General features: G+C 37.9%; 1 protein-coding gene across 2 annotated transcripts in view; it reads right to left on the bottom strand.

Annotated features, from left to right (window-relative positions):
* The window catches only part of ARHGAP32 (Rho GTPase activating protein 32), a 301,914-nt gene that overhangs the window by 241,470 nt on the left and 33,428 nt on the right, over positions 1 to 27,016 (bottom strand). For both annotated transcript variants that reach the window (XM_012556402.2, XM_004379330.2), the window contains exon 2: positions 24,406 to 24,514. In XM_012556402.2, the coding sequence (XP_012411856.2) occupies positions 24,406 to 24,514 (109 nt within the window). The remainder of the gene's footprint in view (positions 1 to 24,405; positions 24,515 to 27,016) is intronic.

Here is a 27,016-nt window from a genome sequence, read left to right as displayed (position 1 = left end):
GTTGTGTAACGTCTGCAGAGATGATCCTGGTTACTTTTTTCTCTCTTTTTTTTTCTTTCACTACTTCGACTCAACAGCAGATCAGTTGGAAAAAACTGTGTGCAGTGCAAGAGGCTAAAATTCTTAGAAAACCCCACTTTCTGGCCAGAGGAACCAAGAAAAGATGCCTTTGAGAGTCAGAGTTTGTGTGCAAAATCCCCAAGAAGAAAGCTGGATAAGAGCATTACAGAGACTAGGAAACTCAAGGGACATTGAAACCACCACCTGAAGAACTCAAGACAGGGACCTCAATCTGAACAAAATCAACATTCTCCAATTATTTCAACAGGAGTCGTAATCTTACAATATAATATTCGAAATGTCTAGGACACAATCCAACATTACCTGACGTACCAAAAATCAGGAAGAGATGAGCAATTCACAAAAGAAAAGACAATCAAGAGATGCCCTATATCTATTAAATGAATTTAACCGAAGTTAAAAACTTTCAAATAAAGAAAACTTCATGCTTAGATGGAGTCAATGGCAAATTCTACCAAACATTGAAAGAAATCATGCAAATTCTACATAATTATAGACAATATCTTTCTGAAAAGAGAAGGGAACAATTCCCAACTCATAAGATGAAGCCATCAATATCCTGAGATCAAAACCCAACAAAAACACTACAAGAAAATAACAGCAAATATCTCACATTACCATAGATGCACAATTCAAAATCTGTGAGATGCAGTTAAAGCTACGCTTAGAGGGAAATTTATAGCTTTAAATAAAAACATTTGCCATTGAGTCAGTTCTTACTCATGGTATCCCCATGTGTGTCAAGAGTAAATCTGAGCTCCATAGGGTTTTCAATGGCTAATTTTTTGAAAGTAGATTGCCACGCCCTTCTTCTGAGGTGCCTCTGGGTAGACAAGCCTCAGTTTAAGAAGGGACGTCACTATACATTCTACAGACTTTAAAAGAATATAAAATAACATCATGAAGACTGTTACAGCATTAAATACAACAACTTAGATAAAACGGACAAAGTCTTTGAAAGACAGAAATAGCCTAAAATGTCAGGAACAGAAAATCTGAATAGCTATATAACTATTAAAGAAATTGAATTGGCAATTAAAAATCTTTCACAGCAAAATCTCCAGGCCCCGTCATCTTCACACTACGATTATCCCAAACACTTAAGAAAGAAATCATTTTCTGAGGCAGCATTAAATCAGCAAACAAAAAATTGAAGGAAACATCCTGAATGTGATAAAGAATATCCAGAAAGAAACTAAAGGAGACATCATATTTAATGATGAAATAGTGAAAGCTTCCCCTGATATCAAGAACAAGACAAGGATGCATGCAATTACCAGGTCTATTCAACATTATTTGGAAGTTCTTAGCACTGCAATAAGTAAAAGAAACAAAGGCTGTAAATATCAGAAAGGAAGAAATAAATATGCATTATGTGTAGATAGAACCGGTGTGCACACATAAAATCCAAAAGAATTCACAAATTCTTAGAATTAATCAGAAAATTTATCAGTCTCTGGGCATAAAGTCAATATATAAAACTTACCTACATTTCTATATGTTAGCAATAAATGACTGGAAAATAAAATTTTGAAACAATACCAATTAAAATAGCACTGAAGAAATCATCAAATACCTAAGGATCTACCTAATAAAATATCTGAAAGACCTCAATGCTGAAAACCACAAATATTGTTCAAAAATTAAAGAAAATTTAAATAAATGAATGTATCAAACACACACACCTCATTTTCATAAACTGGAAAAGACAATATTGTCAATGTGTTAATTCTCCCTGAAATGATCTACAGATTTATCTGTAGAAATGGAAAAGTTAATTCTAAAAATTTATATGGAAATATAAAGACATAGAAGTGCCAATACATCTTGGCGAACAAGAACAGTAAAGCTGGAAGGCTTACTCTACCAGGTATCAAGATTTACTATAAAATTATAATAATTAAGACAGTGTGGCACTGACTCAAAAACAATCAAATGGACCAATGGAGCACAACAGAGTCCAGCCACCAGCCAACAATATGGTTGTCTGACTCATGATAAAGGAGCCACTGCAATTAAGTCAGAGCAAAAGTTGGTCATTTCAATAAAGTGTCCTAGGTTAATTAGATTTCCATATGAATAAAAATGAAAGTTAACTTCTACCTCATATCACAAACACAAGCCAATTTCAGATAGCTTACAGACCCAAATATGACAGGAAAAACAGTAGTACTTCTAGAAAACACCTTAATAACGTTGGGGTAAGCAAAGATTTCTCAAAAGTACACACACAAAATTACCTCCTCCCAAGAAAGTAATAACTGGACTTCATTAAAGCTAAGAATTTGTTTATCGTATGACACCATTAAGCATGTGAAAAGGCAAGTCAGAGTCTCTAAGAAGAAACTGGCAACACATATAACTGACAAAGGACTAGTGTCATGGATTCAACTGTATCCCCCAAAATGTGTCAACCTGGCTAGGCCATGATTCCCAGTAATGTGTGATTGTCCACCATTTTGTCATCTGATGTGATTTTCCTATGATGTTTATGAGGCAGGATTAGAGGCAGTTATGTTAAGGAGGCAGGACTCAACTACAGGATTAAGTTGTATCTTAAGACAATCTCTTTTGAGATATAAAAGAGAGAAGAGAGCAGAGAGACAGGGGGACTTCACTACCACCAAGCAAGAAGAGCCAGGAGGGTATGTCCTTTCAACCTGGGGTCCCTGTGCTGAGAAGCTCCTTGACCAGGGGAAGACTGATGACAAGGACTTTTCCCCATAGCCGACAGAGAAAGCCTTCCCCTGGAGGTGGCACCCTGAATTCAGACTTCTAGCCTCCTAGACTGTGAGAGAATAAACTCTGTTTGTTAAAGGCATCCGCTTGTGGTATTTCCATCATAGCAGCACTAGACTACTAAGACAACTAGTATAACTTATAAAGAACTCCTAAAAATCAGTGTAAAAAATGACAGACAACCCGTCAGAAGAAGACAGCAAGATGTGAAAAAGCATATCATGAAAGAGGGTATCTCTGTGGCCAAAAGGCAAATGAAACAGTGCTAAAAATATTTATCATCATGGAAACGCAAATGGAAACCAAAATGAGACCTTACTATACACACAACAGAAGCCAGACACAGTAAGTACATATTGTAGCATTTCATTTGTAGGAACACCACCACTCACCTTTGGTGGGAGAAGTAATAACTGGGAAGCACTCAAGGGAACTTTCTGAATTTCAGAAAAAGTTCTATATTTACATGGAGGTTACATGCGTAAAAAGTAAGCTAAAATTTAGCAAGCACCACATATAAAATTTGTGACCTCTCCATGTATAATTTTATCTCAGTGAAAAAAATTAAATGTGAAAATACAGACAAAAGCATGAAAAAGGAAAATTATATGACAATTCAACAGACACATAACAATTTGAAATAAAACAGCAAACCAAATCCATCATTCTATTAATAAATATACATAACCAAATTAAATTTATACCAGGAGTATAGGATGGTTTAACAACATAAAATCTATTACTATAATTCAATCTTAATTATAATTAAAATTAACGGAAAAAAAACATTAGATCGTTGAAACAGAAACAGAAAAATTATGTGATAAAATTCAACATTTGTTGATGGTAAGAACACTTAGTTAAGCCTTCAGGTAAGGAATGGCACACTGAAGACATATTTATCTCTGCACCTACTCAAAACTTAATGAACTAACACTGATTTTTTTTTTTTAACCATTTTCTTCTTACACTGGCACAAGTACAAACTGCCATATGTATAAGGTTATTCTCTGCAGCAATATTTCTAGTAAATAAAGGTGAGAAACAACCTAAATGTTCATCAATAAGAAAATGATTGAAAAAACTATTTTACATCCACACAATGAATTATTCACAGCAATTTAATCCTATGGGGAAAAAAGCAACGGACAGAACAGTGTGTTGTGGTAGGCTACCATTAAACTGAAAAAGAGGGTAAATATAAAAATGTGTGTGTGTTTTCTTACATGTAAACAAGGGAAGGATAAACCAAAAACTAATTCAAATGTTTACCTATGGGAGAACAATGGGGTAGGAGGAACCTAAACTTCACTGCACAACTTCTTTTTGTAGTTCAGACTTTGGGCTGTGTAGATGTTTTCAATATTTATAAAACTAAATTAAATTTAAAATAAACCAAAAACTCATAGCAGAATAGAGGGGACAAAACCCACTGCCACTGAATCGATTCTGACTCATCATGACCCTATCCCTAAAAATCAAAAGTAAAATGAACCCAATCTTTTTAAATGAGTGACTTAAGCACACAGAGAGGAATGACTTCAAATGACTACAAAACAGTCATTACTTCAAACTACTGTAAATTGCTGTGAATAATCCATTGTGTGGATGTAAAAACCTTTGAAAGCCAGAACCTGTGTAAGGTGGAAACCTGTCAGAGAAGGGAAACTCAAATATTTTCCACTAAAACAAGAGACAGACGAGTGGTTAAGGCTGCACCCTGTGAAAGGCAGAAAACTTACAAGACCCAGGAAAGCGAAGCAATCCTGTCAAGTTCTCGCTCTCAAAGGTTTCACAGAAATATACCCCCTTATAGGATATATCCTGTGGGCAGAAGGAATAGAAAACGAACTGTTTTTAGTAATGTGTTACACTGGGTTCTCAAGAGGAGCAAAACCAGTGAAGTGAAGTGTGTATATATATATATATAACCAAAAACCAAACCCACTGCCATCGAGTCAATTCCAACTCATAACAACATAGAGAGCGATTTATCTCAAGGAAATGGCTCACACAGTTGTGGAGGCTGGCAAATCCCAAATCCGTGGGTCAGGCATCAGACTGAACACTTCTCCTGACTCATATGGTCACAGGGGCTGACGAACCCAAAACTGGCACATCAGGCGTAAGGCTGCTGGCTCACAGGGTTCTGGGAGCTGGTGAATCCCAAGATCTGCAGGTTACACATAAGGCTGCAGACTCATGTCTCAAGAACTGGAGGTCAGAGGATGATGAGTAGGCTGCAGGATCCAGAGCGAACGAGCTTTGCCAAAACATCCACACGTATATATGTATACACACATATATATAGGATGCAGGCCACACCCCCCAAGGAAACACCATTTCCAACTGACTGGCTGTTCACACTGATCACAAATGGAGGATGATTACATCATTACATAACTGCCAGATTACATCATTACATAATTGCCAAACAACTGAGAATCATGGCCCAGCCAAGTCAATACACAACTTGAACCATCACAAGTAATACTGGTATTATTACTTTGAAACTATTAAAAGTAGAAGATTAAAGCAAATAAGTAATTGTTAATGTCATTAAGAGCTAAGTTTTCAGTATAAGAGGTAAAAAAAATAAAATAAAATTGAAAAAATTAAGTAGAAACTATTATTCATTGTCTTTTTTGTTACTGTTTTGTTTTGGGTGCGTGTTTTTAAATAAGGCCCTCAGACTGACAGAACAGACAAATGCAGAAGTCCTACTGAACCTTGATTATAGCTAAGGCATACAACTGAGTCTTTTCTGACATACCCATAAACTAGATTTTTAAGTACAGTTTCAATGTTAATATAGAATTTAGAGCTGATTAAATACTGAAGAACATTAACTAAGTGTCAATTACTACAAATTAATTTGCATCAGAAAAAGACAGCATATTATAGAGCTCTTTGTATTCCTAACAGTCAATAATTTTATAAAGCACAAAACCTGGCATATTTATCAAACTTATAGATAGAGGAAAACTGAAAGGGATACTAACACTCTGAATGAAAGAATCAGAATTCAAAGAGATTTAATAGGCTAGAAAGACAGGCAAAAATGATTATGATGAAGTTCACCAGAATAACAATTGAAGCCCTGAATTTATATTCAAAAATCAAGTACGTAAGTACAGGGTGGGGTCGGCTTGCTTTGACAATACCTGAAACAAGATCTGAGGCCTGTAGGTCACCACAAACTTAATGCAAGCCAAAAGTATATCCTCACTGCACAGAAGCTGAGTAGGCATTAACAAAAATGCGGTATCTGTAACAAGGGAAGTATCAGTTTGCCTATAATCTGAACCAGTTAAACCACATAGGGAATATTTCATCCATTTCAGGAAAACATAATTTGACACTGAAAACTAGTAAAACTAGGAATTGGCAATTCTATCCTGTCTGCTTTACTGCTTCCTAACCCAGAAAAATATTCTAGTATTCAGGCCTCTGGTGGTGCTTTTGTTTTCAGGTGCTGTCAAGCTGGCTTTGACTCATGACAACCTTATGTATAACGGAACAAAACACTGCCTGGTCCTGTGCCACCACCACTCATCTGTCAGTCTGTCATAGTATGGTGGCTTACATGTTCCTATGATGCTAGAAGCTATGCCACCGGTATTTCAAATACCAGTAGTGTCAGCCATGGTGGTCAGGTTTCAGCAGAGCTTCCAGATGAGACAGACTAAGGAGAAAGGCCTGGGAATCTACTTCTCAAATTAGTCAATGAAAACCCTATGGATCACAACAGAATACTGTCTGATACAGTGCTGGAAGATGAGCCCCTATGTTGGAAGGCACTCAAGATCCACAGTGGGCACCATAATGGACTCAAGCAGACCAAGAACCGTGAAGACGGTGCAGGACCGGGCAAGGTTTTGTTCCGTTGTACATGGGGTTGGCACGAGTCGGAGCTGGCTCAATAGCAGTTCACAACAACAACAGTATATCAGGCTACTAAACAGCAGTATCATTAACATTATTCTTAAAGAATGCCACGGAAATTCAATTAAATGAGTTATCTGCAGGAGTATTTTCAAAAGAATATTCCTTAATGCTAAAAATAGGCATACATAACAATGTTCTCCACTTATTCAAAAGGCATTTCATAATCTTACAGTTGCCCTAGTAAACTCACCACTGTACAGCACTACATTTCCAGTGTATAAGTGTTAAAAAAAAAATGGAATCAAAAAAGGTAGCAGGTAGAATTAAGGTCCTAGGTAATTCACAAAACACACAGAAAGCCATGAAACAAGCCCCAAGAGTAAACTGTAGTTATTTCTACTAATTCTGTATTTTTGACTAGGAACAAAAGGGTGGGGTGACCAAAGCAAAAAAAAAAAACAAAAACAAACCCGTAATATCTGAAAGTGATTATAAAACTTGCTCTTTTACAACAATGGAGTTGTCCTGAAGTTTACTTCAACTAGAAAACAGTCCTCCCCAGAGAAAACCAATTAACAGCAGGGAAAAAAATTATTCAGGGGCAGTGTTTAAAATAATTTAGGAAAAATAATTAGCAAACACATAAATCTAATAATTAGAAATCTTCTACTAGGCAATAGCTGGTTAGTTAACCTACAGTTAACATATTTATATATTAATGAAATTTTTAAATATTCTGAAATTTATACTTTCCTATCATTGAAGTTCATCCTTCATCTCACTCTCATCTGCCCTGATTATTAAAGAGAATCCTACTTATTTAGATATTTGATTCAGGGAAAGTAAAGGGTTCCAATGCTGTATATAATTTCATCTGATGTTCTGTCATGGATTGAATTGCGTCCCCCAAAAATATGTGTATCAATTTGGCTGGGCCATGATTCCCAGTATTGTGTGACTGTCCATCATTCTGTCATCTGACGTGACTTCCGTGTGTGTGTGTGTGTGTGTGTGTGTGTGTGTGTGTGTGTGTGTGTGTGTGTGTGTATTGTAAATCCTGTCACTATGATGTTAATGAGCTAGATTAGCAGCAGTTACGTTGATGAGATCTACAAGATTAGATTGTGTCTTAAGGCAATCTCTTCTGAGATATAAAAGAGCAGAGAGACATGGGGACCGCATACTACCAACAAAGCAGCATGGGGAGCAGAGTGCGTCCTTTGGACCCAGGGTCCCTGAGCCTTAGAAGCTCTTTGACCAGGGAAAAGACTGATGATGCCGACCTTCCCCAGAGCCAACAGAGAGAGGAAGCCTTTCCCTGGACCTGATGCCCTGAATTCGGACTTCTGGCCTCCTAGACTGTGAGAGAATAGATTTCTCTTTGTTAAAGCCATCTACTTGTGATATTTCTGGTATAGCCACACTAGATAACTAAGATACGTTTATATAAATGTTCCTAAGAAAATCTAAAAACAGTATACTATTTACAAGTAAATTATTATTAGTTTTCAGTCCTGCTAAAAACGACACCAATGTTTCTAGACTTGAATTTTGTATACACTAGATGCACTAATAAAAATTTGCATGCAGTTTTTAAATATGTATTATAAAAATATAAAACATAAATTCTTTCTGGAAAAAGACAGGTGGTAAACAGAAGAAAGGTTGAGCGGAGGAAAAAAGAACCACAAACGAGGGAGGCACTTAGTTGGTAAAATTTCTGTTAATGGGAGAAACAACAAACTTCCGGCCTACCCATGGCACTCCAGCTGAGACCTGTAAGAACCACTATTCTTCCAACGGCCCGTTTCAGGTATTTTTTCCTTATATGTTTCGTAAGTTTAAAATTTTAGGGGGAAACCTGTATAACACCTTCTCTCAGTAAAAGTAATATCAAAATCTCCTAAAACTTTAAATAAAAAATATTTACAATGTAGTTTTCAGGTTAGTGATTTTGAAACAAACAGAAAATGATGTACTTAATCACCAGTTCAACAGTTAAAGCGATTTTAGGTTAACCCTATGAAACAGCCCATTTTCAAACCTTTTGACCTATAAATCTAGCAGTTTCACAGAGTTCAACCTAATCTATATCCCAGAGGTCTCAGTAGTACATTAATTATGTTCAGTAATTAACATCACTTCTCTCATGCAAGAGAATTTCCACAATCTTTGGCCAGAATCGGATACCCCACGTGGTGAGGGGGAGGGAGGCTTGTAGCCGTCTACGAAGAGCTCTGAATGCACTGAATATACTGGCAGAAATTCAACACCTGGGCTTTGCATATTAATCAGCGATTGCATTTGTGATTGTTCACAAAGCGGCACTAAATAAAACATTCAGTTTTAAAGACTAGAAAATGATAAACATAATCAGTTTGTCTGATTTATATTTAAAATTCACTCATCAATCAAAATAAACAGCTCAACATCACACCATTATAAGAGATAAAAATATTCATTTTAAAAGTATTTGCAAAGATTTTTTCTTTTATTCAAACTGCAAATGTGTTTACAACTTGATGGGTAAAAAGAACCAGTCTAATCACTATAGAGCATGGACACCTATCTATCCAATGAAAAAATAATCAAAATACAGACCTACTCCTAAATTACCTCTAACTCAAGATAATTCAGTAACAAATAATACAGCTACTCTTATCAATCCTTGATTCTCTTTAGAAACTAAGCAATAGAAGGAGAAATGGTACAGTGGCTAAAGCGCTCAGCTGCTAACCTAAAGGTCAGAGGTTCGAACCCACCAGCCACTCTGCAGGAAAAAGATGTGACAGTCTGCTTCTGTACAGATTTACAGATATAGAAACCCTATAGGGCAGTTCTACTCTGTCCTATATGGTCGCTATGGGTCGGAACTGACTCAATGGCAATAGGTTTGGTTTGATTTTTGGTTTTGTGATAAAAATTCTCCAAAGAAAAATACCTCACCTGAAAGAAAACAGAAGAGAGGGGAGGGGAGGGGAGTGGAGGAGAGAAGAAACAAGTGAAAAAGAGGGGAAGACAAGAGAGGGGACAGGAGAGGGGAAGAAGGAGAGGAAGGGGGCAGGGAGGAGGAGAGGAATCTAACAGCTGTAGAACAGGCCACGGAGGGAGGTAAGTAGATGAGCTAAGACTGAGAGAGCTATTGAAAGAATCTTGGAAAATATTTAATTCAATACCCTAATTTTAAAAAGAAAAAGACTGAGATGCTCAGAGTTTCAGTGACTTATCCAAGATCACAAAATCAGTCGTAATGTATACTCCCATAATGTGCCTGCCGTGAACTTCCTCAGACCCTTCAAGATATTAGTTTAGCCCTTTGTTATTAATACATGTAAAGAAGCCTGCCAATTTCTCATGCATGTACTACAAAGGGGAAAATACATTTACAATTAATGTATACAAGAGGGTAATCCATGGTTCTTACCGCATTTCATATAATCAAGTATCAGCTATTATCAAATTTTAAAGTTCACATTACGGAAAATGTTGCAGTAGGAAGGTCTTGGTGTCGGTGCATCCACCAAAGCAAAAATTGAACTGGAAAAATAATGAGAATCAACTATTTTGGAACTCTGGAAACTGACCAGACACATAAAACAACCAGAGGAGTGTCAGACGAAGGCAGAGGTACTAATCTTTCCTAGATGAGCCACACGTACTAACAGGCTACCATCACCCTTCCCTCAGCCCACAGTGGTGGGGACAGCAGAATGTGTTCCTAGACTAGCTTTCTGGTGCCAGGATGAGTAGTTTAGACCCTGTCCTCTAAGAATCTGAGGCTGAAGATTTGGGTTGGTCTGAGGGACTGGCGCAGAAAGTTTGTCACAGTTACAGCCTTCACAGTAGCAGCTGATTGCCTCAACTGATGCAGATAAAGCATCTGACAAAATCCAACACATTTTCATAATAAAAAGCACTCAACAAACTAAGAACAGAAAGAAACCTCCCCATAATGATAAAACCCATAGCTAGCATCATACTTTATGGTGAAAGACTGCAAGCTTTTCCCCTAAGATCAGGAATAAGACAAGGAGGCTACTTTCACCACTTCTATTCAACATAGTCCTGGAAGTTTTAGCCAGAATAGTTAGGCAAGAAAAAGGCATACAAGCCACCCGTATTAGAAAGGAAGATGTAAAATTATCTGTCTGCAGTTGACATGATCTTATATGTAGAAAACCATAAAGAATCCACAAAAAAGAGCTAATGAACAAATTCAGAAAAGTTGCAGGATACAAAGTTTACACAAAAAGTAGTTGTATTTCTATATGCCAACATTGAGCAAATCCAAAAAGAAGACAATTCCATTTATAATAGTATCAAAAAGAATAAAATACTTAGGAATAAATTTACCTAAGAAAGTAAAAGACTTGTACACTTAAAACTACAAACCATGCTGAAAGGAATTAAAAGAGACATAATAAAAGACTTCTCGTGTTCATGGACTGAAGGACTTAATATTACTAAGTTGTCAATACCACACAAATTAATATACAGGTTCAATGCAATTCTTAACAAATCCCAAGGTTGTGTTTAATAGAAAGAGAAAAACCCATTCTAAATTTATATGGAATTCAAGATCACATGAATAACCAAGACAATATTGAGAAAACAGAATTGTAGGACTTATACGTCCCAATTTCAAAACTTACTACAAAGCCACAATAATCAAACTAATGTGGAATTGGCATAAAAACAGATACAAAGACCAATGGAACAGAGGGTCTAGAAATAATCCCTTACATATATGGTCAACTGATTTTCAACAAGGGTGCCAAGACTATTCAATGGGGAAAGGACAGTTTTTTCAACAAATGGTGCTGGGAAAACTAGGTATGCACATGAAAAAGCACAACTTGGGACCCTTACACTATATTAAAAATCAACTCAAAAAATGGATCAATGACCTAAATTGAAGAGCTAAAATTATAAAACTCTTAGAAGAAAACATAGGGAAAAATCTTCATGGTCTTGGATTTGGCAATGGATTCTTAGATATATACCAAAAGCGCAGGCAATAAAAAAAGAAGATAAAATGGCCTTTATCAAAATTAAAATATTTTGTGTATCAAATGACACTATCAAGATAGTGAAAAGACAATCCACAGAAAGGGAGAAAGTATCTGCAAATCATATACGTGGTAAGGAATTAATATCCAGAATATATAAAGAATTCTTATACCTCAAAAAAGTAGTAAAGACTGGATTAGACATTTCTCTAAAAAAGATGGCCAATAAACATATGAAGAGATGCACAACTTCATTAGTTATTAGTGAAGAAAAATCAAAGCCACAATGAGATACCACTTCACATCTACTCTGATGGCTGTTACTAAAAAAAAGAAAAAGAAAAGAAAACGGAAAATAACAGGTGTTGGCAAGGATCTGCACAAAGTGGAACCCTCATCCATTATTGTTAAGAATGGCAGAACAATACAGCCACTGTGGAAAACATTTTGGTGGTTCCTCAAAAAGTTAAACACAGAATTACTATATGACAAAGCAATTCCACTCCTAGGTATATACCCAAAAGAACTGAAAACAGAGACTCACATACTTGTACACCAATGTTTCCTGCTGCACTAGGCACAACGGCCCAAACATGAAAACAATGCAACTGTCCATTAAGAGATGAATGGAAAGCAAAATATGGTATATTCAAACAAAGGAATGTTATACAGCATAAAAACGAATGAAGTTCTAATACATACCACCACATGGATGAACCTCGAAAACATTATGCTAAATGAAATAAGCCAGGCACAAAAGGACAAATATTGTATTTCTCTTATATAAGGTATCTAAAATAGGCAACTTCACAGAGACAAGACATACACACAGGTTACTAAGGGATGGGGAGAGGGAAGAAGGGGAATTATTATTTAATGAGTATACAGTTTTTGTTTGGGATTATACAAAAGATTTGAAAATATACAGCAGTGATAGCTACAAAACACTGTGAGCGTACTTCTTATTCTTAGGTGCCGTCGAGTCGGTTCTGACTCATAGCAACCCTCTGCACAAAAGAACGAAACACTGCGAAGTTCTGCGCCATTCTCAAAATGGGCTTGAGCCAATTGTTGCAGCCACAGTGTGAATCCATCTGTTGAAGGTCTTCCTCTTTTTCACTGACCCTCTACTTTAGCAAGCATGGTGTCCTTCTCCAGGGACTGATCCCTCTTAATAACAAGTCCAAAGTATGGTGAGACGAAGTCTCGCCATCCTTGCTTCTAAGGAGCATTCTGGCTGTACTTCTTCCACGTCAGATTTGTTTGTTCTTCTGGCAGCCCATGGTATACTGAATATTCTTCAACAACACCGTAATTAAAAGGCATCTATTCTTATCCGGTCTTCGTCATTCAGTGTCCAGCTTTCCCGTGCATATGAGGCGACTAAAAATACCAAGGCTTGGGTCAGGCTCACTTTAGTCCCCAAAGTGACATCTTTGCTTTTTAACACTTTAAAGAAGTCATTTGCAGCAGATCTGCCCAATGCAATGCATCATTTGATTTCTTGACTGCTGCTTCCATGGGTGTTGACTATAGATCCAAGTAAAATGAAATCCTTTACAATTTCAAACTTTTCTCCATTTATCATGATGTTGCTTACTGGTCCAGTTGTGATGATTTTTGTTTTCTTTACGTTGAGATGTGATCCATACTGAAGGCTGTGGTCTTTGAACCTCATCGGTAAGTGCTTCAAGTCCTCTTCTCTTTCAGCAAGCAAGGTTGTGTCATCTGTATATCGTAGGTTGTTAATGAGTCTTCCTCCAATCCTGATGCTGCACTCTTCTTCATATAGTCCAGCTTCTCAGATTATGTGCTCAGCATACAGACTGAATACGTATGGTGAAAGGATACAGTCCTGACACACACCTTTCCTGACTTTAAACCACACAGTGTCTCTTTGTTCTGTCTGAACGAATGTCTCTTTGTCTATGTGCAGGCTCCTCACGAGCATAATTAAGTGTTCTGGAATTCCCTTTCTTCGCAATGTTACCCGTAATTGGTTATGATCCACAGAGTGGAATGCCTTTGCATAGTCAATAAAACACAAGTTATCATCTTTCTGGTATTCTCTGCTTTCATCCAGGATTCATCTGACATCAGCAATGATATCTCTCCTTCCACGTCTTCTTCTGAATCCAGCTTGGATTTCTGGCAGCTCCTTGTCGATGTACTGCTGCAACCGCTTTTGAATGATCTTCAGCAAAATTTTACTTGTTTGTGATACTAATGATATTGTTCAATAATTTCCACATTGTTGGATCACCGTTCTCTGGAATAGGCATAAATACGGATCTGTTCCAGTTGGCTGGCCAGGTAGCTGTCTTCCAAATTTCTTGGCATAGACAAGTGAGCACTTCCAGAGCTGCATCCATTTGCTGAAACATCTCAATTGGTATTCCGTCAATTCCTGAAGCCTTGTTTTTTGTCAGTATCTTCAGTGCAGCTTGGACTTCTTCCTATAGTACCACTGGTTCTTGATCATATGCTATCTCCTGAAATGGCTGAACATCAACCAATTTTTTTTGGTACAGTGACTGTGTATTCCATCTTCTTTTGATGCTTCCTGTGTAGTTCAATATTTTTTCCATAGAATCCTTCAATATTGGAACTCGAGGCTTGAATTTTTCTTCAGTTCTTTCAGCTTGTGAAATGCCAAGCGTGTTCTTCCCTTTTGGTTTTCTATCTTCAGGTCTTTGCACATGTCATTATAATACTTTACTCTGTCTTCTTGAGCTGCCCTTTGAAATCTTCTGTTCAGTTCTTTTACTTCATCATTTCTCCCTTTCGCTTTAACTACTCAATGTTCAAGAGCAACTTTCAGAGTCTCTTCTGACATTCATTTTGGTCATTTCTTTCTTTCCTGTATGTTTAATGATCTCTTGCTTTCTTCATGTATGATGTCCTTGGTGTTATTCCACAACTCGTCGTCTTCAGTCATTAATGTTCAGTGCATCAGATCTATTCTTGAGATGGTCTCTAAATTTAGGTGGGATATACTCAAGGTCATACTTTGGCTCTCATGGACTTGTTCTAATTTGCTTCAGCTTCATCTTGAGCTTGCAATCGAGCAACTGATGGTCTGTTCCGCAGTCAGTCCTTGGCCTGGCCCTGTTCTGACGGATGATGTCGAGCTTTTCCATCCTTTCTTTCCACAGATGTAGTCAATCTGATTCCTGTGTATTCCATCCAGTGAGGTCCACATGTGTAGTTACCATTTATGTTGTTGAAAAACGGTATTTGAAGAAGTCATTGGTCTTGCAAAATTCTATCATGTGATCTCTGGCATCGTTTATATCACCAAGGCCATACTTTCCAACTACTGATCCTTCTTTGTTTCCAACATTCACATTCCACCCACCAGTAATTATAAATGCATCTTGATTGCATGTTTAATCAATACATAGTATTGATACATAGTAGTGACGGCTGCAAAATATAGTGAATGTACTTAACATAAATGAACTGTATACTTAAAAAATGGTTAAAATGGTAAATTTTGTGTTATATATACACATTACCACAATAACTTTTTTAAGTTCAATAATAAGCCTAATAAATAGATGATCTACATTTATGTTTTAAACCAATCTTATATCTTAGGTTACAATTATATGATAAATGCCAAAAGAATAAACAGAAATCAGCAGAACAGAATACAGCCTAGAAACAGACCCATACAAATATAGTCAACTTAACTTTAACAAAGGAGCAAAGGCAATTCAATGGAAAAAAAGATAGTCTTTTGAACAAACGGTATTAGAAAAACTGGACATACACATACAAAAAAATGCATCTAGACACAGACCTTACACCTTTCCCAAAAATTAACTCAAAATGATTCACAGACATAAATGTTAAAGGTAAAACTATACAACTTCTAGAAGATAACATGGAAGAAAATCTAGGCGATCTTTGGTTTGACCATGAGTTTTCAGCTAAAATACCAAAAGCATGATCCATCAAAAAAAAAAAAATTCATAAATTGGACATCATTAAAATTAAAAACTTCTACCTTGTGAAGACACAGTTAAGAGAATGAAAACACAAGCCACAGACTGGGAGAAAATATTTGAAAAAGACATATCTGATAAAGCACTTGTATCCAAAATATACAATTACATGATTAAGCAAGTGTCAGGAAACTATGGCCCATGGGCCAAATCCAGCCCATCTCCTGTTTCTGTACAGCCCTTCAGCTAAAAGAGGTTTCCATATTTTTTTAAATGTTTGGAAAAATATCAAAAGAACAATAACACTCAATGACTTGATGAAAATTACATGAAATGCAAATTTCAGTGTCAAGAAATAAAGTTTTATTGGTACACATCACATTCATTTGTTTATTTATAATCTACGGCTGCTTTCATGCTACAATGAAGAATTGAGTAGTTCCGAAAGAGACTGCATGCGGCACTCCCATCGATTCACAATGCCGCCGAGCACACTATAAATTGCAGTTTCGCATTATGACAATAGCTATATACACTGTTACCTTACCATAACTGTTCTTTTTATTACCAATGCATACTCATCAGGTAAAAAAAAAGAAGAGACAAATGACTTCAAATGTCATGCTCTTAAGGCACAATTAAATGTGGATAATTTCATCACCAAATTAGACGGCAAAGCACTCTGTTTATTATGTAATGACACAATAGATGTGTGTTAAAGAATATATGTCACCATTCTCAAACTGTGCACTCATTATGATATTCTCAACTTTCAAGAAAGCAACACTCTGAAAAATTAGAAGATCCACCAGAGTATCTCATCATAGCACAGTTTCTTCACAAACATAAAAAAAAAAATGCAAGATCGCCATCAAAGTACATTTCCAAGTGGCTCGTTTGTTAGCCAAGCAAGAAAAGTCATTTATCGACAGTGATTCAATGAAATCACGTTTGACTGTAGCAGTCGAAGAAACATATCCAGAGAAAACAAACTGGTTAATTATATTAACCTTTTGTTGAAAACAACTGCTTGATGAGTTGAGTGAGAACACTGTCAATTCAAAAACAAGGCAAGTGATTTCAACTGGTTTTCCTTGACTTTGATGATTTGACGAAGGTAACCAAAACTGTTCAGATGTTGAGGAGTCAATGCTGAGTTTGAAGTTACTGAAGAATTAGCCTCTATCAATAGTCCACATGGAACAACTACAGCCAAGAATATTTTCAAAGCTTCTGAGCAAACATTAATTCAATAGAACTTGAGGTGGAACCTACTAAAATATAAGTGATGGTTGATGTAGTTACAAACCTTATTAAAAAGGAAGGTGTTTAGAGCCTAGTTACTCAGTGTCTTATTTATCAGCAAGCACTCCGTCAAAAATATTTTAATCTATCAAGTGTTATTGAACTAGCAGTATTAACAATGAACTTCAGTCACTTTCATGGACTTAATCAATAGCAATTCCACGGATTTTTGTCAAAAACAGACGCTCAATGTCCTGATTTCCCCTGTAACACAGCATGTCAATGGATTAGTAGTGGTGACGTTTTATTGCAAGTTTTTGGGCTCAAGGCCAAGACTTAATTTTTTCTGAATGATAAGAACTGCCCTCAAGTCACCATTATTGAACACTGAATAGCTCTGGTAATTAGTTTTTGCTGCAGACTTGGTAATATCTGTTACTGAATGTAACCTGTAATTAAAAGGTAAAACAGAGCTCATATGAGACTATTATACAGAGCTAAAAGTACCTGGGTGGTGTAAATGACTAATGTGTTCAGCTGCTAACCGAAACGCTGGAAGTTCAAGCCCATTCAGAGGCTCCTTAGAAGAAAGGCCTAGTGATCTACTTCTGAAAACTCAGCACTGAAAGTCCTATGAAGCACAGTTCTACTCTGACACACGTGGGGTTGCCAGGAGTCAGAATGGACTTGACACCAACTGGTTTGGTCTTATATGGCGATAAAGTCATTTCAACAACAACTAACATTGTTAGAACTAGAAGTAATGTCAAGCTGCTGTGCACAGACTTCCTGAGCTGTTAAAAGTTAAAAGAAGAAGCAAAACCTCCATTTCTACATACATTTGCGTGAATATTTCCAAGCTCAGATCACAGTTCCAGCAGGGTTTTTTGGACAATACAAGTGCAGAGTAAACTTCAATATTTCAAAATCCATTTCACTGTGCAATTGAGGAACTTCCACCTAAACTTCTATTGGAAGTCGTTATCTACACCGTAACGACATGCTAAAAAGCAAGTATCTAGAGACAAATCTAACAGAATTCTATTAATGCCTTCTAAGTGATCAATATGCTCAATTAAAATCATATGCCAATGGATTGATGCCAGTATTTAGCAGTACCTACCTGAGTGGAAAAGTTATTTTCAAAAATGAAATACATAAAATCTTACTACAGATCTGCACTGAAGATGAACATTTAAATTTTGATGACAGGGAACACTAACTTAGAATCCAGATTAAGTAAAAAGTTATCCTTCACCAAAAACAGAACTTCATTCTTCACAAGAAGTTTTAAAAATATTCAAGAGGTCATCTCAAACTTACCACGTCAAAAACTGTATTGTTGATTTTTCCAACTATGCCTCAACAAAAACTGCTTCCCAAGCATTTCAGTAAATGTGAACTACTGATATGGCAAAAAACTTGGTCATGTTTGATCATCTTCATATCTAACATTCAATATTCCATTGATCAGCAAAAACCGTTGACTGGCTTTAACAGTAAAATTACAGTGAAACCTGTGAGAGCTGGAACTCAACGGGACTGCCTTGTTTTTCTGAGTCTCGCAAGTTTTCCACCTTTGACAGTGTGTAATCTTACCACTTTTCTATTACTATTAGTGGAAAATATTTGAGTTTTCCTTCACTGACACGTTTCTGCCTTACATAGGTTTCGGCTTTTGCAGGTTTTACCACTTTTCACCACATCTGCCACCATCCTGGTTCAATCTACAATCAGTGCGCACCCACAATAACATCCTTCTAACTGGCCTCCTTATTTCCTCCTCTGTCTTCCCCTTTAATCTATTCAGAGTAACCACAGACATACTTAAAAAAAAAATTTTATTAAGATACATAACAACATCTGTCATTTAAGACATATTTATATGTACAATTCAGTGACAATAATCATATTCACCATGTTTTGCAACCATCACCACTATGTGTTTCTAAATTTTTTCATCACCCTTAACAGAAACTCAGTGCTCCTTAAGCAATAAAACCCCTTTTCCAACTCCCACCCATTCCTGGTAACCACTAATAAACTTTGGTCTCTGTGCATTTGCCTATTCATATAAGGGGAAAATATCTCAGTTTTCCCTCTTATATTTCATGTAAGTGGAATCCTATAATATTTGTCTTTTTGTGTCTGACTTATTTCACTCAGCGTAACGTTTTCAAGGTCCATCCATGTCATAGCATGTATCAGGACTTCATTTCTCTTTATGGCTGAGTAATATTCCATGACAGGTAGTGGTTACCAGAGGCGGGAGGGAGGGAGAAAGAGAGGGTTAATGGTGATGGAAATACTGCATTAAGGGTAAGGTTGTACAGCTGAACATTGTAACTGCTCTCACTAAATTGCACACCTGTAAAAAAATATTCTGTGTATGCATACATCATATTTTGTTTATCCATTCATGTGCTGATCGACACTTGAGTTGTTCCCATCTTCTGGCTACTGTGAATAAGGCTGCAATGACATTGGTGTACAAGTTAACTGTGAGTCCCTGCTTTCAATTCTTTTGGGTAACTCCCTAGGAGTGGAATTGCTACGTCATATGGTAATTCTGTTTAACTTTTTGAGGAACTGCCAAACTGTTTTCCTCAGCGGCTATACCATTTTACAATCTTACCAACAATGGATAAGGGTTCCAGTTTCTCCACATCCTCCTCCCCAACACCCATTGTTTTATGTTTTTCTGAATAACAGCCATCCTAGTGAGGTGAAGTGGCTTCTCACTGTGGTTTTGACTTGCATTTCCCTAATAACTAATGATTTTGAGCATCTTTTCATGTGTTTACTAACCACTGTATATCTTCGTTAGAGAAATGTCTATTCAAGCCCTTTGCCCATTTTTTATTTGGGTTGTCTTTTTTTTTTTTTATATTTTATAATGTTTCAGGTGAAAGTTTACAGCGTAAGTTAATTTCTCATTCAAAAATTTATATACATATTGTTTCGTGACACTGGTTCCAAGGTGACAGCATGCTCCCCCTTTCCATCCTGGGTTCCTTGAGTCCATTTGTCCGGTTCCTGTCCCTTCCTGCCTTCTCATCTTGCTTTTGTGCAGGAGTTGCCCATCTGGTCTCGTGTATTTGACTGAACTAAGAGGCACGTGCTTAATGCGTGTTGTTGCTTGTTTTATAGGTCTATCTAATCTTTGGCTGAAAAGTAGGCTTCAGGAGCAGTTTCAGTTTGGAGTTAGCAGATGTCCAGGGGCCATAGTCTCCGGGGTTCCTTCAGTGTCTGTCAGATCAGTAAGTCTGGTCATTTTTCATGAATTCGAATTTTGTTCTACAATGTTCTCCCATTCTGTCCAGGACCCTCTGCTGTGATCCCTGTCAGAGCCACCAGTGGTGGTACCCAGGCACCATCTAGTTCTTCTGCGCTCAGGCTGGTGGAGTCTCTGGTTCATATGTTCATTTAGTCCTCTGGCCTAATATTTTCCTTGTGTCTTTGGTTTTCTTTGTTCTTCTTTGCTCCAGACAGGATTGGACAAATAGATGCATCTTAGATGGCCCCTCACAAGTTTTTAAGACCCCAGACACTACTCACAAAAGACAGATGTAGAACATTTTCTTTATGAACTATGTTATGTCAGCTGACATAGATGTCCCCCGAGACTACGGTCCCCAGCCCCCAGGCCCAGCAACTCGGTCCCTCAAAGTGTCTGGATGTGTCTAGCAAATTTCTATGTTTTTGCTTTGGTCCAGTTGGGCTGACTTCCCCTATATTGAGTGTTGTCCTTTCCTCACCAAAGTTGACACTTGCCTACTATCTAGTTAGTGATTTCCCCTCCGTTTCCCCCTCCCGTCCTCACTCTTGTAATCACCAAAGAATATTTTTTTCTGTGTGTAAACCTTTTCTTGAGTTCTTATAACAGTGATCTCATACAATATTTATCCTTTTGTGACTGACTTATTTCACTCAGCATAATGTCCTCCAGATTCATCCATGCTGTGAGTTGTTTCATGGATTCATCATTGTTCTTTATTGCTGCATAGTATTCCACCATGTGTATGTACCACATTTTGTTTATCCATTCATCTGTTGATGGCCACTTAGGTTGTTTCCATCTTTTTGCTATTGTGAATAGTGCTGCAATGAATATGGGTGTGCATACGTCTATTCATGTGACAACTCTTATTTCTCTAGGGTCTATTCCTAGGAGTAGGATTGCTAGATCATATGATATTTCTATTTCTAGTTTTCTTAAGGAAGCGCCATATCATTTTCCAAAGTGGCTGTACCATTTTACATTCCCACCAGCAGTGCATAAGAGTTCCAGTCTCCCCACAACCTCTCCAACATTTGTTATTTTGTGTTTTTTGGATTCGTGTCAGTAATGTAAGGGTGAGATGGTATCTCATTGTAGTTTTGATTTGCATTTCTCTAATCGCAAGCATTTCCTTATGTATCTGTTGGCCGCCTGAATGTCTTCTTTGGTAAACTTTCTGTTCATATCCTTTGCCCATTTTTTAACTGGATTATTTGTCTCTTTTGTAGGTGACTTCTTCATTTATCCCTAGCTGCACTCAGAATTCTTTGACTTTGGTTTTGGTAAGTTTGATTATGGTATGTCTTGGTGACTTTCTTTTGGGGCCTATCCTGTATGGGTTTCGTTGAGCTTCTTGGATAGATAGCTTCTCATCTTTCATGATATTAAGGAAGTTTTCTGTCAGCAAATTTTCAACAATTCTGTGTTTTCCATTATCCCCCCCACCCCACCCTGTTCTGGTACTCCGATCACTCATAGGTTTTTCTTCTTGATAGTATCCCACAGAATTTTTAGGATTTCTTCATTTTGATTCATTCCTTTTTCTGATTTTTCCTCAAACAAATTGGTGTTAAGGGATTTAACTTCAATCTCACTAATTCCGACTTCCATTGTCTTAATTCTGCTCCTATGACCTTCGACTGAGTTGTCTAATTCTGAAATTTTCTTGTTAATCTTTTGGATTTCTAGTTGCTGGTTTTGTATGGTTTCTGGCAGCCTATTTGTTCTGTCGTTTTGTTCTTGTACTGTTTTCCTGAGCTTTGTCTGTGTGTTCCTTTGGTTGGTCTGTGTTTTACCTGATCTCCTTCTTGATTTCTTGGAGAGCTCTGTAAATTATTCTTTTGAATTCTTTATCAGGTAGTTCCATTGCCTTATCTTCCTCTGGAAGGGTTTCTGGTCCTTTATTTTGATCACTTGCTGGAGCCATCTTGTCCTGCTTCTTTATGTGATTTGATACTGACTGCTATCTCCAAGGCATCAAGAAGTTACCACATTTATTTATTTATTGTCTTTTTGTTTACTGCATCCTGAATTTTTGTTTCCATACGTCCAAGCAGGCTAGCATTTGTGCCACTCTGGTCATTAATCTGACCTCATTAAAGCTCTCACCTCCTGCCTCCAGGTGGCTGAAGGAGCTACCAGGTGTGTGAGCCAGGAAGTCCGTTCACTGTTCTTATAAGGCTGCTGAAGACGTAGGCAGCGTTTTTGGTGAAGTGATGAATCTGTCCTGCTGGTCACCTGGCCGTGGGTTCGGGGAGTGTTCTCCCTGGTCCCTGGTTTGGCTACTGTGTGTGTGCTCCACCACTTACTAGTTGGTTGGGGCACAGGTGCCCAGTTTGTCAGTCATTGAGTGTGTGGTGCGGAGACTGTCACCTACAGTCTTCAGCAGGCAGTGCTGTGTGGGGGTATACGGAGCAGGCACAGGTCCCTGGCTGTGGGGGGAGGGGAGGCAATCCAGGAGTAAGGGAGCAGGCTGCTGGCTGCCCTCAGGTGCCCAGATGGAGGATATGCCACTGTCCACTAGAGCACACAGTGGGGTGGGGAGGGCAGTGCAGCCAGTCCTTGGGCACCCGGTGCTGCTGGTTGGAGGGACTGAGGGGCACCAATGATTCTCGGGCCCCCGCCATGGGTGGCTAGATGGGGTGGGTGGTATGCCATCCCTCAGGCCCCCAGTGTGGGTGGGTGAGGACCCTTTTTAGGGGGAAGGGTGGTGTCAAATGCCACAAATCTGTAGCTCCCACTTGGCTACTACAGGTCAAAATGGGCTTCAGCTGGAAGCTCTGCCCATTTTGTCCTAATAAGCACGTGCTGGGTCGGCCAGCAAAGCACTGATGCAGGTGATCAGCGGGGTGAAGGGCACTGCAAGTACGCAGATCCCTACATCAATGGCTGGGTGAAGAGGCAGGCGCCTCTGGACCAGGCCGTGAGCTCCCGGCTTAGGGGGTTCAGTGGTGTTGAATGCCACCAGACTGCTGTTGGAGCAGGGAGGAGGATGGATGAGGAGAAGGGAGTGCTCCTTGGCCGTGCAGCACCAGTGGGGTAAGAGTATGATGCACACATGGTGTCTTGGGGGCTTACACTTAACTTTCACAAGGCTGGTGTCGCTCCTGTTTGGTTCTAGAGGTGTGTGCAGATTTGCAGTTGCTTAGATACACCAGATGGGGTGGGTTTCAGCTTGGGATGTTGCTGCTTGCCTCGATCTGTGCGCACTGTGCAGATATAGCAAGCAGGACACCAGCTACCCAGCGATTCGTAATTCCCCGTTTCTGCTGTTTTTGAATTGTCCCTCCTTCCACCTGTTGCTCAGTCAGATTCTCCACCTTTGTCTTTGATGCTTAGGGTTCCTAGACTGTCATGTATATCCAACTCACTTGTTTTTTCGGGTCTTTGTTGTAAGAGGGACGACAAGAAGCATCTGACTATTCTGCCATCTTGGCCCCACTGGGTTGTCTTTTTGTTGTTTAAAAAGATAAGCTAAATCATGTCACCTCTCAACCAAAAATCCTCCAATGGTTTCCCACCTCACTCAGTCTAAAAAGCCAAAGTTCTTATCAATGGACTACGAGAAATTACATGATCTCCTCTCTACTCACCCAACCCCCTTCTGAGACCCCATCTCCTCCTACTCTCCCCCTGGCTCACTCAATTTCTGCCACACTGTGTTATTTGTGTTTCTTCCCACTTGCTTTGCAATCCCATGCCACAGCCTTTAAACTTGTTCTTCCCTTGCCTAGAATGCTCTGTTTCCAGGTAAACACACCACTCCCTCTCTCACATCCTTTAGATCTCTGCTTAAATGTCATATTTTCACAGAGGACAACTGTGGCCACCCTATATAACCAGCAACTACCCTTTCACACTCTATCCTACCAATCTCTATTCCCATCACTCTGCATTAATTTTATACAATAGCATTTACTACCACTCGACATATGATATAATCATTTGCCTATATCCCTACCCCATTAAAAGATAAGCTCCACGAAGGTAGGCTATGTACGTGTTTTGTTCAGGACTCTACACACAGAGTCTAGAACAGTACCTGGATTTCGGTATGTGTTCATTAAGTATTCCCTGGATAAACGAACAAAGCAACAAAAGATTTTTTTCTGCGAGTAATACCTCCTCAGTTCCTTTTCATTATGCAAGTAAAAGCAAAACAAACAAACACACACACACACACACACACACACACACACACAACTGATTTTACCATTGCACTAAGTGTTTCTTCCCAGTCAGGCCGCTCTCGAGGGTGAACACTTCTATGTAGTTCTGGAACAAAATCATCCTCTTCAGAGTGTACTGAGGACTTCATCTTCCTAGGGAGCAAAACATGAGAGACTATGATAAGAATTTCAATTTGTACAAAAACTTTCCAATGACCACAATTTAAGGACCAGAAAAATTATAATAGATTTGAAGTTTAGTCAAAAGAGCTTAAAGGGCTAGTACTGATTCTCCATTTCTACTCTGGCTTTTAGGGACCTTTACTGATCTACCCAACACCTGCTTTTATTCCAGGAGATATAAAAGGTTTGTAACCTAGATGGCCTATGGGAAATTATTATAGAAAGACTGATTTTGTCTATTCAACACAATTTGAAACTTGAAATATCCAACAGCAATTATTCATTCTGCATCAATAATTATACAACTGTGCTAAGCAATAGTAAAATTCCAGGATGAAGAAGAGATATGGGACTCCCAGTTCCAACCTACTAAGTAGAATATATTTGAGTATATCTAGCCCTCCTGATGAGAATAATTATAAGTTAGACGAAACAAAACACTACTTGTTTGAAGGCACAAGAAAGCAACCAATACAGGTACGATTTCCAGAGCTATAATCCGTAAGTGTAAGAAAGCAAACAATGTGAATTTCACATTCAATCATGCTTTTGTGTAAGTGATTTTTCTAAATCACAGTGATGATAAATAGAGCTCAAGTATGATACTGTAGTCTAACTGGGCAGACGAGGCAGATATTGGAGGTCAGGGGTGCCAAAGCAGATGGCATTTCAGAGGGAAAAATTCCTCCCAAAAAAAGAACTATAGAGAAAGAGCCCAAAAGTCTGCATACAAATTCCTCTCAAATCATTAGCTGATTCCTAAGCCGTAAGTAAGCAGGACAAAATGCCAAGACACCCATCCAAAAACAGCTACTGGACAACTAACAGTCTAGCAGATACTTAAGCAACCCAGCAGTACCAAGGAGAGAGGTTGGCACGCAAACTCCACCAAGACACAGTAACATTGTGGGGGTGGGGGTGGAACTCTGGGCTCTCAACTGAGACGGGAGAAGGACCATTCCTTAGGAGTAAGGGAAAAACAGAAATATACAAGCTTTAATGAACCCTAAAACCAAGCCTTTCCCCTTTGGAAGAAAGTAACTTTTCAAGAGCTTCTGCAATTTTTTCATCCATATCGTCTATTATCCAATAAAAATGATAAGGCATGCTAATAAATAAGAACAGATGAATAAAAATGGAGAAAAAATAGTCAAAATAGAAAGAGACTCTCATTTGTCTCAAATTTTAGAATTATCAGAAATAGACTCTAAAATGACTTTGATGCATTTCGGCCTTCTACTTACAAATGTAAAAAGCCATAAAGAACATCATTCTCAGCGTAACAATCAGAAAACAATCAGATAATCTACGAAATCATAACTTTTTTTGAATCCATAAGAAAACTAAGATCTCAGGGCAACCAACTCACCTAAACTCTAAGAAAAACATGGGTATCTCCAAGGAAAAACGGCTCATAAGTGATGACTTCCCTGGGGCAAAGCACAGGAGGAACAGAGACACACAAGCAAGTAAGAAGGGTTCAGTTAAATTTGTCTTTAACAAAACGAAAGACACAAAAATAGATGAAAAGATAACTTCAAGAGAGAACTGGAATATATGAAAAAGAATCAAATGTCCATTCGCAAACTGAAAAATACAATACTTGAAATTGAGAACTCACTAAATGGGTTTAACAGAACAATGGAGACGGCTAAAGAGACGATTCATCAAGTGGGAGATAGGTCAGAAGAAAATATCCATATTAAAGTACACAGAGAAAGAAGAGGCAAAAATACACACACAAAAAAAGCACAAAAGACAAGGAACTTGGTGAGAAGGTCTCAAATATGTCTAAACTGGACACTCAGATGGGTATAACAGAGAAGATGAGAGAGAGAAAGGGACAAAGGCAGTGTTTAAAAAATAATACCTGAAAAGTTTTTAAAACCGATGAAATATATCAAACTACATATTCCAATAAGTTCTACAAACCTCAAGCAGGATTTATTTAATAATAATAAAAAAACTTAGGTATAAAAAACAAACAAGAAACCTTAGGTATATCGGCAAACTGCTAAAAACCAAACACTAAGAGGAATTCTTAAAAGCAGCCAGAGGACAAAAGACAAGTTGGCTTCAAAGGAGCAATAAGAAGAATATGAGAGGACATTTCAATGGAAATGAGAAGGTAATGGAGTGAATCGCAAGCATACTGAAAGAAAAACACTGTCAACCTAGAATTTTCTACCTTTCAAAATTATCCGTTTAAAAAAAAGTAAAATTATTTTTCGACAAAAGACGAAGGAATTTACCACCAACAGACACTACATAAAAGAAATATTAAAGAGAGTTACTCAGACTAAAGGAAATTTATCCCAGAACTACAGAAATGAACAAAGAACATAAAAAAGAGTAAAAGGGGAAAATATAAGTAAATATATACCATTTAGAAGCAACAACAAAAATAATAAAGTCTTATGAGGCTTATATGAAAACAAAAAGCACAAAGAATAGGAGGGGCACATGCACTCA

This window comes from Trichechus manatus, unplaced genomic scaffold (genome assembly GCF_000243295.1).
Source record: "Trichechus manatus latirostris isolate Lorelei unplaced genomic scaffold, TriManLat1.0 scaffold00064, whole genome shotgun sequence".
NCBI lineage: Eukaryota > Metazoa > Chordata > Mammalia > Sirenia > Trichechidae > Trichechus > Trichechus manatus.
The sequence above is the reverse complement of the archived record's forward strand: the minus strand, read 5'-3'. Positions and strand labels throughout refer to the sequence as shown.